General features: G+C 44.3%; 1 protein-coding gene across 1 annotated transcript in view; it reads left to right on the top strand.

The window, feature by feature from the left end:
• The window catches only part of stard15 (StAR-related lipid transfer (START) domain containing 15), a 131,845-nt gene that overhangs the window by 74,603 nt on the left and 36,969 nt on the right, over positions 1-20,273 (top strand). The window contains exon 2 of the mRNA XM_048543650.2: positions 19,808-19,955. Coding sequence (XP_048399607.1) covers positions 19,808-19,955 — 148 coding nt within the window. The remainder of the gene's footprint in view (positions 1-19,807; positions 19,956-20,273) is intronic.

Genomic DNA, 20,273 nt, shown 5'->3' with positions numbered 1-20,273 from the left:
TAATTCCTGCACAGATGTTAAGCTTGGGTTTCTAAATAGGGACCAATCACAAAACCTGTGTGAAGGTAATCTTCTGATGCATGATATCTGAAAATATGAATGTCTAATGAATCATGAAGTACAGCAAAGGCCGTCAGATATAATAAATAGGAGCAGGTGTGGGCCTTACTTACAATCCATCAAGACTATTGTACCATTCAGTACAATCTCACCCTCACCTCACCTCCAAATGTCTGTCTGCACCCAATAACACTCCATTGCGCTTGAGGCCATTTTGTTCATTGGATTATTGAGTCAGAGAAAGATGACAGTCCATTGGAACATTTTGTCTCTTTGCAAGAGCAAATTCACACATCCCAGATCCCCCCTCCTTCCCACCACATGCAAAGCTTTCCTGTTCATACTGAATCTGTTTCCTACTCCAATGTTGCACGTCTTAGATCATTCATCAACCTCCAGCAAATTGCAACTGTCTTCCTTTGTGATAAGTATGACACAAACTACCGGAGACTGTGCCAACCCTGATTTCAAAGAAACATAGAATTGTCAGGAGGCTGTTCAGCCTATAATGTCTGTACTGGCTTTCTAAATGGGCATCACAAAGTAGTATCATTCTCTTGTCTTTCTCCTGTAGTGATCAGAACCAGGTTGAACTCATTGACTACAAGGTCGTTGATTGGGGTTGTTAACCTGGCCCAATTAGAAAAGCCCTGGCTGACCAATTTTAACAGGGGCTTAGCGTTCCCTCAGTTCAGGGGACTGACTCTGAGCTGACTGGCCACGGCCAGTGTACTGTGCACAAATAAATAAATAAAGGGAGACTGGGTGAGGGGATACTAGTCTCTGTGCAGTTATTTCCATGGCAATGGGAGAAAACAAAACATGCCTGAAGAACATTGACTCTCAACAGTCATCCTGGAAGTGAGGGTAAGCATTTCTGGCACCTTGCCTTGATTTGGGAAGCTTGACTCATTTGATCCTGCTGTTGAACACTGGGCTCAGTATATGGAAAGAATGTGATACTTGTTCCAGACAAATGACACTGGGGCAGATGAAAAGCAGTAATTAATCCTTCTGACTGCTTGTGGACATGCAGCTTTTTCAGTTATAAAGGCCTTAGCTTTCTCAGAGGTGCCAGACACCAAAACTTTCCAAGAGTTAATGGAGCTGGTTAAGGAATATGACAAACCCCACCCCCACCACCAAGCTGCCTCTAATCCTGTGATGCTGTCAGTTTTATTCGACAGTTCTAGAACTGGGAGAATCCATTTAAAGATTTTTGACAAGGTTGAGATGACTGGCAGAGACATGTGATTTTGGGTTAACCTAGAATGAGATGTTGAGAATCAATGATATAACTGTGCAGAAGCCCAACTGGATGTCAAACAGACCATGTGGCTGGCCTTGTCTTTAGAAAATGTGGCAAGTGGAGCATGGGAACTACAGGGCATCCCATGGAATGGGACCCCCTCACCTGTCTGACTGAGTTTGGGGAACACCACTTGTGTAGGCAATCGCACAGCCTCATGAATGGCATATCCTGAGCTGAGGGACCCTAGGCCAATCCACAGCAGAACCCCTCAACAATGCCAAGTGGCTGAAACTTTCTTTGGGATCTGGGCCAGCCTTTGAGGATTTGAAGCAAATGGTAAACTGCTTCTCACAGCTGGATAAATACCTGATATCACCACAGGGGGCTTGGACACACGTTGCCGGGGAGAGGTGGCTGTCCTTTATAAATTTCAACCTGAACCACACCTACCTGCAGTTGAGATTGGATGAGGAGCCCCAGCAGTACACTACAATTAGCATCCATAAGGGTTAATGTCAATATACTACACTGCCATTTGGGGTATTATCAGCCTGCACTCTTTTCCACTGGACAATGGAGAAGATTATACATACACTACCCCAGCTTGCCATTTAACTGGGTGATGTGCTAATAACAGGGAAGACCAATAAACAGCTCTTGGAAACCTTGGACATTGAGCTTAAACATTTCTCCCAGGCTGGTGTATTTCTTAAAAGAGGAAAAATTGTGTTCCAGATGACCTACCTGGGTTACGGTCAACAAAACCGGCTTATGCCCATTAGAGGCTAAAGTGAAGGCAATCAAAGGAGCCCCAGTTTCCCATGTCTATACCAGAGCTTTGGTCTTTCCTTGGCTTAGTGAGTTATTATGGAAATTCATACATAACCTGGCCTCCATCTTGGTACCCTTACACCTGTCCAAAAAAAAGTTCAGCCTTTCAAATGGTCACATACCCAAGGAAGTGAAAAAGCAGCTGTTGGCATCTGAGATCTTAGCCCAATGCGAATCTTAGCCCTGTACCGAATCCAGGAAGCGTTGGCTCACCAGTGGCTCAATGGAGAGGAACATCCAATAGTATATGTTTCCCAGACTCTGGCTGATGCTGGATGCAAGTATGTCGAGATAGAGAAGGAAGGATTGGGGGGTCATCTTTGGTGTGAGGAAATTCTGGCAGTCCCTTTACAGACAGGAATCTGTCATTGTAACAGATCGCAAAACCCTGTTAGGGTTACAGCAGGAAGACAAGGTAGTGCTGCCCATTGCTTCTGGTCAAATTCAGTGTTGGGCCCTTATTCCCAGCACATACAAGGACAAGCTGGAACACCACCCAGGAAGCCAAGTGGCTCATGCGGATACCCTGAGCCACCGGTGGTACCTCCCCTGGAGGAGTCTGTGTTTTGGTTTTGATCTTCCTGGACACCCTTCCTCCTTGGACAATATCTGACTGTGGGCACAAAAAGATCCTGTTGCAGTGAAACTGAAACAGCTGGTGGTAATGGAGACAGAAGGGTCATTGCAACCCAGATTGAAACCTTTCTGGGCCCGGCAAGACCAGATCACCATAGAGAATGGCATATTACTGTGGGGATTGTCCCAAGTAAGGTCACAACCAGATACTGGCTGAACTCCACCTGGATCATCCAGGGGCTTCCAAGTTGAAGATGCTGGCAGGAAGCTATATCTGGCAACAAGGGTTTGATGCTGACATAACTGCATTTGTGAGGCAGTGCACAGAGTGCCAACAAGGTCAAAAGTTGCCACCAGCAGCCCCAGGTTTATGGGAAAGGCCAGGAAATTCCTGGGCCCAGTTACATGTTGTCTATGCCAGTCCTCTCATGAGCCCAATGTCCCTGGTCACTGTGGATACCCATTTCAAATGGTTAGACGTGCACAAAGATTGCTCGGCAAACTGAGAGATGATGATTGAGAAGCTGCGAGCATCATTCACTGTACACAGGCTCCCAGAAGTATTGGTCATGAAATATGGGACGTCATTCACCAGCTGGGAATTTAAATATTTCTTAAAGTCTAATGGTATTTGGCACATAAGGACAGCACTATACTAGCCATCGTCCAATGGCCTCACAGAAAGACTGGTCCAAACATTGAAGGCAGGTTTAAAGAAGCAGTGTACAGCATCAGTAGATACCAAACTGTCCCTGTTCCAGTTCAATTAAAGAATCACCCCACATGTAACAACAGGGATAGTTCCAGTGGAGTTACTGATGGGCAGAAGATTCCACGCCAGGTTAAAGCTGATGTTCTCAGATTTTTTTTTTGGGGGGGTGGTGTGGGGTGTTGTGGGAGTAAGGTGAAGTCCTGAACAAACACATGGATCATCTGAAAGCTGTTACCTCAAACAGCCAGGAGCAAAACATACCTGGGCCCTCAGAACAGTCTGAAGGCCTGTTGGATCTCCCCCTCTGTCTGGTGTTGAGGAAACATCAGAGTCCGAGATGGATGCAGCCTCTATTCTGTTACCACTGAAAAAAGGGGAGGAATCTGTCTTGAGACATTCTGAGCACAAGAGATGGGCTATGGTTCGGTACAATCCACTTGTAACAGAGGAATCAGAGGAACTGGACGGGAGGTAAAAATGTTGCAGGAAAATGTACAAGCCGAAGACCAGGTGTATATCTTGGACATAGTGGGGGAAAGATGTAGTGATTGGAACCAGGTGGAGCACATTGACTATGAGGTCATCAGTTGGGGTTGTTAATATGGCTGACCCAAATACGGGATTTAGAACCTCCTTAGTTCTGGGGACTGACTCAGAGCTGGCTGATCACAGCCAGTGTACTGTGCACAAGTAAAGGGTGGCTTGGTGATGGGACAATGTCCTCTGTGTCATTGTTTCACCCACGTAACCCTGCACATTAGGCAGGAGCCTCTCAGGCCTTAAACTAGATTAGATTAGATTCCCTGCAGTGTGGGAACAGGCCCTTTGGCCCAACAAGTCCATACCGCCCCTTGAAGCATCTCACCCAGACCCATCCCCCCGCCATAACCCACACACCCCTGAACACTATGGGCAATTTAGCATGGCCAATCCACCTAACCTGCACATCTTTGGACTGTGGGAGGAAACCGGAGCACCCGGAGGAAACCCACACAGATACAGGGAGAATGTGCAAACTCCACACAGACAGTCGCCCGAGTTGGGAATCAAACCCGGGTCCTTGGTGCCGTGAGGCTGCAGTGCTAACCACTGAGCCACCGTGCCGCACCCCCCCACCCCCGACATGGACATGGTGAGAAATTTGGGAAAATCAGATGAGATCAGTAATGATGAGACCCTGACCATTAAAAATAGAGCCCCATTCTCTAATTTAGTGTTCATTGGTGGGACGTGAATCTCACCAGTGAGCAGTGGGAGGCCCATTAGCATGTCATCGTTACCTAGTCTCCCCTCATTAATATGTAGTTTCCCATTTATCCACCCACTGGAGAGAAACAAGATGGAGACAATTCCCAACTCAGAGGTCAGAGTTGGCACATCTCTACAGCCAATCCACTTATGAGGTGTCCAGCTCCTCAACTCTGCACTTTGGGCCACACTGGCACCTACCATGGTTAGCTACTTCCACACCATTCTGCAGGCAAGGACAGGGCTCCAGCTCATGGACAGAAACTGGATATATTTCGGGGACACTTGCATGCTTCTTACTGAAAGGCTTGGACCTGGCCAGTTGGCTGATTGGGGTGATCAGAGTCAGGGTTTTGTATCCACTGTCAGCCTGGCCTAACCAGTCTAGGGAGTTGCTATGGGTCAGGTGGAGGGATACCTAGAGATTGGTCAGAGATTTGGTCAATAATCAGTTGGGCCTGTGGCTAGTCCTCAGGCTCTGTCTACTAAATTTTGTCAGAGTATTATTAGACCCACTGCTGTACAAGGAAAGCGGGCAAACTCCATGTTGGGGTGCAGAGATGATTGTGAAGGAAACAGCTCACTATGGAAAGGAGATAAAGTACGGGAGGGCAAGATGGGGGTTATTGACAGTCAGCAGCAACAAATGCATCAGGTACTGGGGCTCTGGGGAAAGTGGGGAGATAAATTGTTCAAGAAATGAGTTGGGTGGGGACCTTGAGAAGAGCAAAGTTAATGGGGAAGCTAATCAAGAGGGAAACATGCAGATTCAGGGCGCTGATCTCAACCAAGGATCTGACCCTGTGACTCACTCCATGAAGTGTGACTACTGTTTCCTTTCATTGGGACGCAGGTAGCAAAAACATAGTGGAGAGGGAAGTGACCTTCAGCATAGCCAGAGTGGGCAGTTTCAGTGTTTCATTCCATCAGGGAGCGGGCTCTAATTTCGGAGGCTGTGAGGTCCTTCAATATGTAATGGCATTCAACAGTACGGAGATGAAACTGTGGCTGCACAATGTTGCCTGTGAAGCTTAGGCATTGACCTTTGTAGGTCCAAATCCCATCCTAAAGCTTCTTGACCAAATCACACAATAACGTGACCAATCAAATGAATGGCTGTGATGAACAAGTGATGTTTAGGAGCCAAGAAGGATTGGGTTTTGTTGGAAGATGATGGCTCTTTCACACAGTGCCACAGCTGTCTCAGGATGCCGGAACCGCTCCCTTCACAGCTGGGACCATCGGACATTGGGTAGTTCTAAAGCTGACCAGCCTTCGGGCATTCAATGTTTTAGTATCTGCACATTCATTCACTCACATAGCTGTTGGTGGAAAAATTAGCATTTCTGGATGAATGTGATGATGCCCCAAATTGTTGACCCCAACCAGTCCTTCCTGCCTGAGAATGAGCAGGTGCCTGCTCTTGGGAAGGTCTCTGAATGCTGACAGCCTGGGCCCCATTTCTTCGTCAGCCAGCTGCAGAGCATTCCCCTACTTCCCAAGACTCCCCACCATGGTCCCTTATGTGCCTTTAGAAAGTCTTTGTTCTCTTCCTCCCATTCTGCCTCGGTAGAGTCCCAGGGCGTTGAGCTGGGAAGTAGGATGCCTGCCCTACTTTGGATGCTGTAAGCCTTAGACGATCGTTTAGCCAATCCCCTGGTTGCTTGTGTATATTGAGTGTGTTCTGCCCAGAGGCAAGTGCATCCTCCTTGGTTCAACCTGGGACAGGGGTAAGGGAGCAGGCAGGATGGAGGTGGAATACCACCCCTGGAGTGTCCTGAAAGGAGACTTCCAAAAGACTGTGTATGGTTCCTCCTCCTACAGGGTGTCTCCTGGTGCTATTCTCTCTCCTTGTGAAGATGAGGCACCTGGAGTCTGGTCAGGGTCCCTCACCTGCAGCTGCCTTGCCATTGGTGGCTAAATGATAGAGTGCAGGCCTGTGTGTTGCCACCAACCCGTCCATAGATACAGCCTCGTACTCCCATGCCTGAGGCAGCAAGGTACAATCAGTGTGGCTGCAGTCCAGCTGCACCCCTGAGTAAACTGCCCACTGTTCCTGTTTCTGGTTGAGCATTTGACTGATGCCCCAAATTGTTGACCCCAACCAGTCCTTCCTGCTTGAGAATGAGCAGGTGCCTGCTCTTGGGCAGGTCTCTGAATGCTGACAGCCTGGGCCCCATTTCTTCGTCAGCCAGCTGCAGAGCTGTTACAATCAGGTGCTCACCAGGTTGTGCTCCCACACTCTCTAAAGCTGATGGTCCCACTGAAGATCTGGGTTGGGGGACATTGCAAGGATCAGTCATGAGGAGTCTGGATACTCTTCCTCAGAAGTGGATGAGGGAATGTCCTGAGGGATGAGCGTCCTGACACCGGAGACTGTGCAGATGTCACTGAAAAAGACAGAGAAAATAGGAATGCTTTGGGAGCAAGGGCTAAAAGGTATAGTAATGATAACAGTGGGGGTGTTGGGAGAACAGCATTGCAATGAACAATGCTTTTTTTCTTGTTTGCTGTGACATGGAGGTTTTGGAATTTCCATAGGGAACCAATCCCAGTGCTTGATGGTGGGGACCAAGATCCTCTGCTGACTGGAGTGAGGAGCTGAATGTCATCCTGTCTCTCTCTCTACTTGACCGTGGACTGTCCTCTCATGGAATGAGAAGGATTAAATGAGATGAAAGTAGGGGGCACAGCTATTACTATAGGAACTGGTTGGAGGGCACTGAGTGAGTGGGCAGATCAAGGGGCATGGAGGGTTAATAGTGCCAAGGGTTGGGATGGATGAGAGTGGGTGAAGATGTTGTGGGTAATAGTGAGAGTGGCAGAGCCTGAGGCTTGGTGGGAAATGGATGCAGTTGTAGAATTTAGTGAGAAGATGGTAGTTTGGCAATCTCAGACCAGGCTGGTGAGGTCTGGTGCTCATCTCCACTGCTAATCTCTGGCGAAGAGCATGGCCCTTCCTGAACCACCTGATTCACCAGGCCTACCTGGACCCTGCCAAAAACAACTGGGCAGCAATTGCCTAGCCCCGAAACGTCAGCTTTTGTGCTCCTGGGATGCTGCTTGGCCTGCTGTGTTCATCCAGCTTCACAATTTATTATCCTGCGCGGCAATTTTCCTCTGTCTGCCCTGACCAGCACAATTCACAGGGACCATGCAGAGTCACTCTGGATTTGTGTTAAATATGGTGCCAGCAGTAGGAATCCTGACAAGTCCTGGCTGAGGCAAGAGTGAAGCTCCAACAAGTAAGACAACATTGTGAAGAGGTACATAGCTAATAAGGCATGTTTTGGAAAATTCTGAGATAAATCCATCTAAGTCTTACAGAAAGAAAACCTACATAAAACTCAGGCAAACTAATACTTGGCCAATTTCTGGTAAAATTGAGCCACTTGTTTCTGTTTGATCATCCAGTGCCCTCTTGAATGATTCAATTGCCCTATGCCTGCACCTCACTGCAAGGCAGCACATGTCTAGACCCCAACTCCCATTGAATTCACTCTTGCTGCAGGTCTCGATGTCGCATTGAGTGATCTGGTGCTTTAGTAAGAGAATGTTCTTACAATTTCATTAATAATGGAAATAAGAATTTCTTCCATGTGTCATTTCTCCACCTCCTCTGTTTGGAAATGCAAATTTATCCATCCTGCCGTTTCTGATTAGGGTTGTTAAAATGATTCATATGTTTTTGTCAAATATATTGCTTAAAATTGAAAAGAAAAAATGATCTAATCCCCACCCTCTCTAGCATGAGGACGTTTCTACATCTTCAGTTTTCTAATGTCCAGTATCTTCATGACTGAAATTCCTCATCCCTGAAACTACTCTGAAACCTTTTATGCAATCTCTTCCTCTTATAGTGCAGAAATTTTAAGTAGAATATTTCTGCTTAGATTTACTAAAATATGTTTGCGGGTAGTAATTGGGAACTTTGATCATGTCTAGCTGTGAAATATTCATTTCATCTTCCCCAGAGTTACCAGTTATTTTTTTATAGTGGGCTCACCAGGCCTCAGGAAGTGTTTGCTTATGTTGCTGTGGTGTGGTAATGCTGGGCTCCAGGGTGCTGAATAGTGTCTCACACTGTTGTTTTTAAATCAGGGAACTGCATTAAGTGCGTAACGCATCAACTGTTGGGCAGATTATTTTATGTGCCCAGAGAACAATAAATACTCACATTGCACTTGTGTAGGATTACGATTTAATGAGTTCTTTTATGCGGCCACTGGGTCACATAAGCTATGAACTGGGAATCCCTTGGTAAATAAGATTGAGCTTTTACAATGAAGCTGAATGCAATCTGTCCTCATTCAGACAGTACTACACTGAGCTCACCAGAAAAACTTTAACACGAGCAACTCCAAACACAGCTCAGCTTTGAACAACACGGGAACATGAGAAACTAAAACAGGAGAAGGCCATCAGCCCTCAAGCCTCATACCCAACTCCGTATCATTACAGCTCTTCTTCTACTCAGCTCCATTTTCTAAAATCATCCCCATCTCTTGATAAACCCTCAGCCCTCTAAAAGATCCTGAACAAGCAATTATGTCACTGTTGTCACTTTTAAACAAATGAAAATGAAAAAGTTTTTAGCACAGGACCAGGCCCTTGGGCCCTCCAAATATGTGTTGACCTTTTGTCTCATTGTCCTCCCACTTAGCAAAAGCATGTTTTGTTTCAGAGTGGGATGCATATTAGTGTTGTTGTGGATGGCTGAGCCTGCCTGTCCTGAGACCTAAGAGCCCTCATTGGTCACCTTACTCACTCCTGACACCATAGTAAGGGTGGAGTTATTCAATGGGCAAGTGAGAAGGCTGCTTTATCCACCAACACCAAAGGTCTCATTAGCAGTTCCTGTCTTAAATGTCTATTTCCAAAGGATAAAGTTATTTTATTTACCGTCTCAGATAGCTATGCCCCTGTGCACAAAATTCCAAAGAATTATCACTAAAATCAGAAGCAAAGTGGCAAAACCAACTGCATGTTGGTTCCCATTGATGCCATGCCAAAGTTATTTACTGATTGAAGAGTCAGTTTGTAGTTACACTGGATTTTTCACAATGCTAAGTATAAAGCTGGTCAGCAGTGTATATCTATGGGTGAGCTATAATTACTTAATTCACATAGTACATAGAACATTACAGCACAGTACAGGCCCTTCGGCGCTCGATGGTGTGACAGGTCAGCACAACAATCTGAAGCCCATGTAACCTACACTCTTCCATGTACGTCCATATGCTTGTCCAATGATGACTTTAATCTACTTAAAGTTGGCGAATCTACTACCGTTGCAGGCAAAGCATTCCATTCCCTCACTACTCTCCGAGTAAAGAAACTACCTCTGACATGTGTCCTGTATCTTTCACCCTTCAATTTAAAGCTATGCTCCCTCGGGCTTGCCGTCACCATCCTAGAAAAAAGGCTCTCCCTATCCACCCTATCTAACCCTCTGATTATTTTGTGTCTCAATTAAGTCACCTCTCAACCTTCTTCTCTCGAACAAAAACAGCCTCCAGTCCCTCAGCCTTTCGTCGGAAGACCTTCCCTCCATACCAGGCAACATCCTAGTAAATCCCCTCTGCACCCTTTCCAAAACTTCCACATCCTTCTTATAATACGGTGCCCAGAACTGTACTCAATACTCCAAGTGCGGCCACACCAGAGTTTTGTACCGCTTCACCATAACCTCTTGGTTCCGGAACTCGATCCCTCTATTAATAAAAGCTAAAACACTGTATGCCTTCTTAACAGCCCTGTCAACCTGGGTGGCAACTTTCAAGGATCTGTGTACGTGGACACCGAGATCTCTCTGCTCATCTACACTACTAAGAATCTTACCATTAGCCCTGTACTTTTCCTTCCGGTTATTCCTACCAAAGTGCATCGCCTCACACTTGTCTGCATTAAACTCCATTTGTCACCTCTCAGCCCAGCTCTGCAGCTTATCTATGTCTCTCTGCAACTTACAGTATCCTTCGTCACTATCCACAACTCCACCGACTTCAGTGTCGTCTGCAAATTTACTAAGCCATCCTGTGAACTACCACCCTCTGTCTTCTTTCAGCAAGCCAATTTCCGATCCAAACTGCTATATCTCCCACAATTCCATTCCTCCACATTTTGTACAATAGCCTACTGTGGGGAACCTTATCGAACGCCTTGCTGAAATCCATATGCACCACATCAACCGGTTTACTCTTATCTACCTGTTTGGTCACCTTCTCAAAGAACTCAATAAGGTTTGTGAGGCACGACCTTCCCTTCACTAAACTGTGCTGACTATATTAACTCCATTTGCCACCTCTCAGCCCAGCTTTATAATTGTTGTTTTGTCTTCTGTTTCAAAGGTTTAACTACTGACTTTACATCAGCAGGAAAGTTCTATGCATAAGATAGTTTAGCTGCTGTGCATAAGTTGCTCTGACTGATAGTTATTTTATAAATAATAGAAATATGCAGATAACCATGGTTTATCCAAAGCGGTCTACCCAACTCAAACAGTTTTTAGTAAGACAATATAATGTGGACAAATCTGCAGAAGCATCTCACTTCAATAATCTTTCTTTCAAGGTTGAGTTTAGACAGAATGGCTTCATTTCACTTTATGATATGGATTTAATGAAGCATCTACCATTTATAATTGATGAATAAATATTTTTTGCTGAAACAGTGGAAATGGTGGCTTAGTGGTAACATTAGAGTAATTCTGAAACACAGGTTATCTTCAGGGGATATGGGGTCAAAGCATACCAAGGCAGCTGGAAGAATTTAAATTCAGTTAATTAATAAAAATTCTGGAAATGGAAGTGCAACTTCACCAATACTCAAGATGCTTGACAGCCCTGAGAACAAAGCCAATTGATTTACACACCACCTGCTACCTTCAACATTCACTCGTGCCATCACTGACCCTAAGTAGCAGCAAGATGCACTGCAGAAACTCACCAAGGCTCCTTTTTGCATCATCTTTCAAGCCCACAACCATTTCCAGCCAGGGGGACAAGGGCAGAAGATATATGGGAACACCACCCCCTGCAATTTGCCCTCCAAGGCACATACTATTCTGAAATGGGAATATATTGTTGTTCCTTCAGTATTGCTGGGTTAAAATCCTGAAATCCCCCAAAGGCATTGTGCATCTATCTACAGCACATGGACTGCAGCAGTTCAAGAAGACAGCTCCCCACCACCCTCTCTCAAGGGCAGTGGGGGATGGGCAATAAATGCTGGCTAGCCAGCAATGCTCACATCCCGTAATGAACAAACATAAAGTTAGTTTAAGTAAAAGTGATCATAGACACCAAATTCAGCATAACCTCGCAAGGTACTAAAATCAGGATTCATACCAGGGCCACGTGCAAATTGGAATATAACTGGTGTAGGAAATACAGGCTTCAGTTTGTGGCCCATTGGCACCGGCCCTGGGAAACTAAGGAATGTCCCATTTAGATGGTGTCCACCTGAAGCATGCTGGAGTTTGTGTTATACCAACATTAACCCTGACCATATCTCAGGAAAGTAAACAGGGATTTAAAATTACATTGTTGGGGGCAAGGGATGAAGTTGGGGTGAAAATCACTGTAAAACATGCATTAAGATAAAATCAGAATTGGATTTGTTCTGGAACCGATAAACAGACTGTGACAGAAAGGGATATTGAATATGAACCATTGAATCATCCAGATCCATCAAGTCCCTATCACTGAAACTACACTAAATTTACATTAAATTGAGAGACTATCAAAGAGGAAAAAGGAAGTGTACATAAGGTCTAGGCCACTGTAAACAGACAAATCTTTGGAAGAATATTGGTAAAGTAGGACCAATCTGAGATGAGGAATTAAAAGGGCTAAAAGGGGTTATGAAATTTCTTTAGCAAACAGGGTTAAGGAAAATCCCAAAGCCTTTTATTCCTACATAAGGAGCAAGAGGGTAACTAGAGAAAGGGTTGGCCCACTCAATGACAAAGGAGAGAAGTTATGTGAGGAGTCAGAGAAAATGAGTGAGGTTCTTAATGAGTAATTTGCTTTGGTATTCACCGAGGAAAGGGACATAGAACATAGAACATATAACATTACAACACAGTACAGGCCCATTGGCCCTCGATGTTGTGCCGACCTGTCATACCGATCTGAAGCCCATCTAACCTACACTATTCAATTTACGTCCATATGCTTAACCAATGACAACTTAAATGTACCTAAAGTTGTCAAATCTACTACCATTGCAGGCAAAGCGTTCCATTCCCTCACTACTCTCTGAGTAAAGAAACCACCTCTGACATTTCTCCTATATCTTTCACCCCTCAATTTAAAGCTATGCCCCCTAGTGCTCGCCGTCACCATCCGAGGGGGGAAAAAGGCTCTCCCTATCCAACTATCTAACCCTCTGATTATTTTATGTCTCAATTAAGTCACCTCTCAATCTTCTTCTCTCTAACGAAAACAGCCTCAAGTCCCTCAGCCTTTTGTCGGAAGACCTTCCCTCCATGCCAGGCAACATCCTAGTAAATCTCCTCTGCACCCTTTCCAAAGCTTCCACATCCTTCTTATAATGCGGTGACCAGAACTGTACGTAATACTTCAAGTGCAGCAGCACCAGAGTTTTGTACAGCTGCAGCATAACCTCTTGGTTCCGGAACGCAATCCCTCTATTAATAAAAGCTAAAACACTGTATGCCTTCTTAACAGCCCTGTCAACCTGGGTGGTAACTTTCAAGGATCTGTGTACGTGGACGCCGAGATCTCTCTGCTCATCTACACTACCAAGAATCTTACCATTAGCCCTGTACTTTGCCTTCCGGTTCTTCCTACCAAAGAGCATCACCTCACACTGTCTGCATTAAACTCCATTTGCCACCTCTCAGTCCAGCTCTGCAGTTTATCTATGTCTCTCTGTAACCTACAACATCCTTCGTCACTATCCACAACTCCACCGACCTTGGTGTCGTCTGCAAATTTACTAACCCATCCTTCTGCGCCCTCATCCAGGTCATTTATAAAAATGACAAACAGCAGTGGACCCAACACCGACCCTTGCGGTACACCACTAGTAACTGGTCTCCAGGATGAACATTTCCCATCAACTACCACCCTCTGTCTTCTTTCAGCAAGCCAATTTCTGATCCAAACTGCTATATCTCCCACAATTCCATTCCTCCGCATTTTGTACAATAGCCTACTGTGGGGAACCTTATCGAACGCCTTGCTGAAATTCATATACACCATCAACTGGTTTACTCTCATCTACCTATTTGGTCACCTTCTCAAAGCACTCAATAAGGTTTGTGAGGCACGACCTTCCCTTCACAAAACCGTGCTAACTACCCCTAATCAATTTATTCTTTTCTAGATGATTATAAATCCTATCCCTTATAACCTTTTCCAACACTTTACCAATTCTTTGAGGAAGTGACAAAGTTGATAGATGAGCGAAGGGCTGTGGATGTCATATACATGGACTTCAGTAAGGCATTTGATAAGGTTCCCCATGGTAGGCTGATGGAGAAAGTGAAGTTGCATGGGGTCCAGGGTGTACTAGCTAGATGGATAGAGAACTGGCTGGGCAACAGGAGACAGGGAGTTTTGGTGGAAGGCAATTTCTCCAAATGGAGAACTGTCACCAGTGGTGTTCCACAGGGATTTGTGTTGGGACCTTTGTTTGTGATATACATAAATGCTCTGGAGGAAGATATAAATGGTCTGATGAGCAAGTTTGCAGATGACACTAAGATTGATGGAGTAGCAGATAGTGAAGAGGATTATCGGAGAATGCAGCAGAATATGGATAGATTGGAGAGTTGGGCGGAGAAATAGCAGATGGAGGTACAGACAGGGTGAGTAGCAAGAAGCATTTTCCCAGAGTGGGGGTCTCAATTACTAGAGGTCACAATTTCAAGGTGAAAGGGGAATAGTTTAAGGGAGATATGTGTGGAAAGCTCTTTACGCAGAGGGTGGTGGGTGTCTGGAACGCTTTGCCAGCGGAGGTGGTAGAGGCGGGCACGATAGCGTCATTTAAGATGTATCTAGACTAACACATGAATAGGCAGGGAGCAGAGGGATACAAATCCTTGGAAAACCAGCTTCAGGTTTAGATAGAGGATCTGGATCAGCACAGGCTTGGAGTGCCAAAGGGCCTTTCCCTGTGCTGCAATGTTCTTTGTTCTTTGTGTACTTATTCCACATTCCAGCAAATGGCCCATAGCCTGAATGTTTCAATTGCTCATCGAAGTACTTTTTAAAGGATATGAGATTTCCCGCCTCAACCGCCCTCCCAAGCAGTGCATTCCAGATTCCCACCACCCTCTGGATGAAACGTGTTATCCTCAAATCCCCTCTCAACCTCATGCTTTTCACCTAAAAGTATGCTCCCTTGTTATTAACCCTTCAATGATAAAGAACAGCTGTTCACTATTTATCCTGTTCATGTCCCTCATAATGTTACACACCTGTTACAGTTCTCCTCTCAGCCTTTTCCCCTCCATGTAAAACAACCCAAGCTTACCCAGCCTCTCCATCGCTCAGATGTTCCATCCCAGGCAACATTCTGGTTAATCTCCTTTGTACCCTCTCTAGTGCGTTCAAATCCTTCCGATAGTGTGGTGATTAGTACAGCACATAGTACTCTCACTGGAGCCTAACCATTGTCCTGCATAACTGCAACATAACCTTCCTGATCTTATAATCTCAGCCAGAACTCATGAAGACAAGTGAAAACTGAAAGAACTGTGGATGCTGTAAATCAGGGACAAAAACAAGGTTACTGGAAAAACTCAGCAGGTCTGGCAGCATCTGTGAAGGAAAAGGCAGGGTTTATGTTTCAGTTCCAGTGACCCTTCCTCAGAACTGGAGTTAACTCTGTTTTTTTTCTACACAGATGCTGCCAGACCTGCTGAGCTTTTCCAGCAACTTTGATTTTTTTGTACACAGTACTACCGTTATTGCCTCACTGATGTTCTGTACAATTACATCATTACCTCCTTTTCTTATACTGTATGGCACAACTTATGAAAGCAAGTGTCCCATATGCCTTCTTAACTATCCTATTCATGTGGCCTGCCAACTTCAGACATATTCTTCAGAGAATAATTACCCCAAGATCCCTTTTACCTCTAAGCTACCCAGTGTCCCACCAATCGTTAAACACTCCCTCGTCCTCTTTCTTCTTTCAAAATGTATCACCTTTCACTTATCAGTGTTGAATACCATTTGCCACAGGTCTGCCCATCTGACCAACTCATCTATATTTTGCTGAAACCTACAATCATCAACTTCACTATTAACCAATCTACCAATCTTGTTGTCATCTGCAAATTTGATTAACATTGCCCCCACATTTTCACCTGTATACCTTATATATATATATATATACACCACTAGACATCAGCCTCCAGTCACACAAAAAGGCCTTCTGCTACTGCCCTTTGGATCCTATTACTAAGCCAGCTTCTGATCCATCTCACCAAATTCCCCTGAATTCCCATGTGCTTTAACCTTCCCAATCAGCCTCCAATGCGGGAGGTTGTCAAAAGCTTTGCTAAAATCCATATAAATTATATAAACTGAACTCTCATCCATAGATCGTAGGAACTGCAGATGATTTCTGAGCAAGGGTCTAGGCCCAAGGCGTTAGCCTTCCTGCTCCTCTGATGCTGCTCGGCCTGCTGTGCTCATACTGTTCTGCGCCTTGTTCTCCCACCCATACACTTGATCACAGTTTCAAAAAGTTCTATCAGATTTATTAGGCATGACCTCCGTCTGACAAAGTCACGCTGACTATCCCGTTTAATCCATGCATTTCCAAATGGGTATTAATTTGCACCTTCAGAATTTTCTCCAATAGTTTCCTTACCACCAACATGAGACTCACTGGTCTGTCATTTCCTGGTTCATCCCTACCACTCTTCTTAAAAAGTGGAACCACATTAGCCATCCTCCAGTCCTCTGACAATTCCCCCATAGCCAGAGAGGAATTAAAAATTTGTGTTAGGCCCCTATGATTTTCCGCCTTGCCTCCCACAGCAGCATGGGGTGCAATTCATTCAGGCCAGGGGATTTGTCTGTTTTCAAGCCCAATAGAGCTTCCAGTTCCTCCCCATTTCCCGTGTCAAAGTGTGAAAGTTCTCCTTTTCCAGAATGAAGACGTAAGAGAAGTATTTGTTTAACACTTTTCCAATATCCTGCAGCCTTCAGCACAGGTTGCCCCCTTGGTCCCTAATGGGCCTCGCTCTTTCCCTGCTTAACCCCTTCCCTTTAACGTATTTATAAAATACCTTAGGACAAAGACACCAATTCTACACTACTTCCACTTTCTCCCACTAGGTTCACGTTATGACATTTCAAATGCTCATCCAAGTACCTTTTAAAGCTTGTGAGGTTTCCCACATCAACTACCCTCCTCCCAGGCCCTGCATGCCAGACCCCCTCCATCCTCTGGATGAAAAAAATTCCCTCTAAACCTCCCTTGACCTTAAAGATATTCCCCCCTTCTTCTATATAATTTTTATACATCACAAACAATAAAGAACCCAACACTATCCCTGTGATATGCCACTATACACTGGCTTCCAGTCGCACAAACAGCCTTCTACAGTACCCTCTGTCTCCTCTCATTAAGCCAGTTTTGGATTCAGCTTGCCAACTTACCCTGGATCCATGTGCTTCTACATTCTTCATCAGTTTCCCATGTGGGACCTTGTCAAAGTTCTTGCTGAAATCCATATAAACTATGTCAAGTGCATTACCATCATCTGCACACCTGATCAGCTCCTCAAAAATTTCAATCAGTTTTGTTATGCACGACTTCCTTTTGACAAAACCTTGCTGGCTTCCCCAGATCAAACTTTGCCTCTCTAAATGGAGATTAACTATCTCCTTCAAAATTTTCTCCAACAGTTTCCCTGCCACTGACTGACATTTACTGCCTGTTATTCCCTGATAAGTTCCTATTACCATTTTTGAAAAGTGGAACATCAGTTGACCTCTAGTCCTCCGGCACCTCCTTGTGGCCAGAGAGGAATTAAAACTTCTGTTCAGAAGCCCTGCAATTTCCTCCTTCATCTCTCATAGCACTTGGGATTCAACTTATCTGGACCTGAGGATCTAAGATTAAATAAACAGGTAAGGCTATTGGTGAAATGAATAATAAAAGGTAAAAGCTCCATCCTTGGATGCATGTAGCATTTGGAAGAAAACAAATGAATTCACAGTGCAAGTCGATAAGTATATGATTGTTATTACAGATACATGGCTGCAGGTTTATAGAGATTGACACTTATATATTGAAACAAACAGGACATTTCAGAAGGGCAACCAGTTAGAACTTAGAACATAGAACATTACAGCACAGTACAGGCCCTTCAGCCCTCGATGTTGTGCCAACCTGTCATACCGATCTCAAGCCCATCTAACCTACACTATTCCATGTACGTCCATATGCTTGTCCATAGGAAAAGGTAGATGTGGCTGTCTTAATTATTGATGATATGAACTCAGGAAAGGCTGTGTAGGCCAGGTCACTGAATGTATTTAGGATAGATGGGTTCTTAATCAATAAAGGGATCAAAGCTACATGGAGAAGGCAGGAGAATAGGATTGATCTGCATATCAGCTATGATTGAATGGCAGAGCAGCCTCAATGGGCCAAATGGTCTAATTTTGCTTGTATATGTTATGGTCAAAGAGAGATGACTGAACTAAGCTCAGGAAATTCGGAAATGAAAACATTTTGACAGTGATGAGAAATGGTAAAGGTAAAAAGTCTGATGTGCAGATGCTGAACAGTGACCACATGGAACAGTGAGGTATAAATAGAGAAATAAAGGGAAATTACGAGAAAAGTACAGTGGTAATGTTGATGAATTTTAGTCTATACACAGGCAACGAAATCAGATGGACAAAAGTAGTCTTGAAGGTGAATTTATAGAATCTTTTTGGGATAATTTTATAGACTAGCATGTTTTGAACCTGATGAGAGAGCAGACTGTATTAGATCTGGTATTGCGCAACAGTACAAGATGAATTTGTGATAAGGCACCACTGTTAGAACAGGGTAAGCTCAAGGTAAATCGGGCAGAGTCAACACCATGTTGTTAAAGGTAAATCATGTAGAATGAATTCTTTAGAGAAGTGAACAAAGGGGAGCTGGTGGATGTGCTGAATTTGATTGATAAAGTTCCACTGCAGGGAGGGAGTTGCATACAAATAACATCCATAAACTAGTGAACCACACACTCAATGGCTTTGTTTTAGAGGCAAGAGTTTAACTTTCACGATGGCAGTTGCAGAAATTGGAATTCAGTAATTATCTGGAAATATTAAGCTAGTCTAGTGGCAGCTATGTCCTTATAATTATCATTCTGGTAACAACATATCAGGTTCATTAATACCCCATAGGGAAGGAAACTGTTGCCCTGACCTATATGTGACACCAGACCCACAGTAACTCTTGGCTCTCTGCTGGGCGATTAGCAATGGTTAATAAATTCTGGCACGGCCAGTGATGTCCAAAGTTTGCTAGTAAATTTAAAACGATCAAAGTTTATTGCAGAAAATAATTGTAACATGTTCTCAGGGCTAACAAATGAGCTGGTTAAGAGGAAAGGGGAAGTTTGCATAAATGAGCCATTTTCTGACTGGCAAATGATCATGAATGGTGTGTCACAAAGATCAGTGCTGGGGCCACAGGTGTTTTTGATTTTTGAGTGACCTGAAGGAAGGGACAGAAGCTATGGTTATTAAATTTATAGATGGCACAAAGGTACGCTAACGAATGATGAGGCCATAAGGAGACAACAAAGTCATACAGATAGGTTAACCGAGTTTTCAAAGATCTGTTAAATGGGTCTAATGTAGAATTGTACATTTTGGCAAAATAATTAAACAGAAGCATATCATCAAAATGGTAAGAGATTGCAAAACCTGAGACACACAGGGAACTGTGTGTTTTGGTGCATGAATCACCAAGTGTTAGTATGCAGGGCAGCAAGTCATGAGGAAAACTAACAGAATATTATCATTTATCACAAGGAGAACTGAATACAAAAGTAGGGAGATTATGCTTCAATTAAACAGGACTCCAGGGAGATTACATCTGGCAACATTAAACTGCCAACATTTCTTTTTCAGATGAGGATTAATTGCAAAGATGTTTCAGCTGCCACCCTCTATGATGTACTTCATGACACACATTACAGGAAGAAATGGGACACTAATATGATTGAGACGTATGACATCGGCCGGCTGACAGTCAATGCAGATGTGGGTTATTACTCCTGTAAGTAACACCCCGTCAGTAACAGGCCCGTCGGTAACACTCTCGTAAGTAACACTGAAGACCCTATTAAGAGTATACAGTCATAAGACACAGGAGCAAAAGTAGGCCATTCAGCCCATTGAGTTTGCTCTACCATTGCCTGATCTGATAATCCTCAACTCCACTTTCCTGCCTTTTTCCCATAACCCTTATTTCCCTTACTGATTAAAAAATGGTCTGTCTCAGCCTTGAATAAGGACCCAGAACCAATTATGCACACTGCAGTAAGGATTTCTGCAGATCCTGTACCCTTTGAGAAAAGAAATTCCTCACCATCTC

The sequence above is a fragment of the Stegostoma tigrinum genome, chromosome 13 (assembly GCF_030684315.1).
Source record: "Stegostoma tigrinum isolate sSteTig4 chromosome 13, sSteTig4.hap1, whole genome shotgun sequence".
Taxonomy (NCBI): Eukaryota; Metazoa; Chordata; class Chondrichthyes; order Orectolobiformes; family Stegostomatidae; genus Stegostoma; species Stegostoma tigrinum.
Note: the sequence above shows the minus strand (reverse complement) of the source record. Positions and strands in the feature narration are given on the sequence as shown.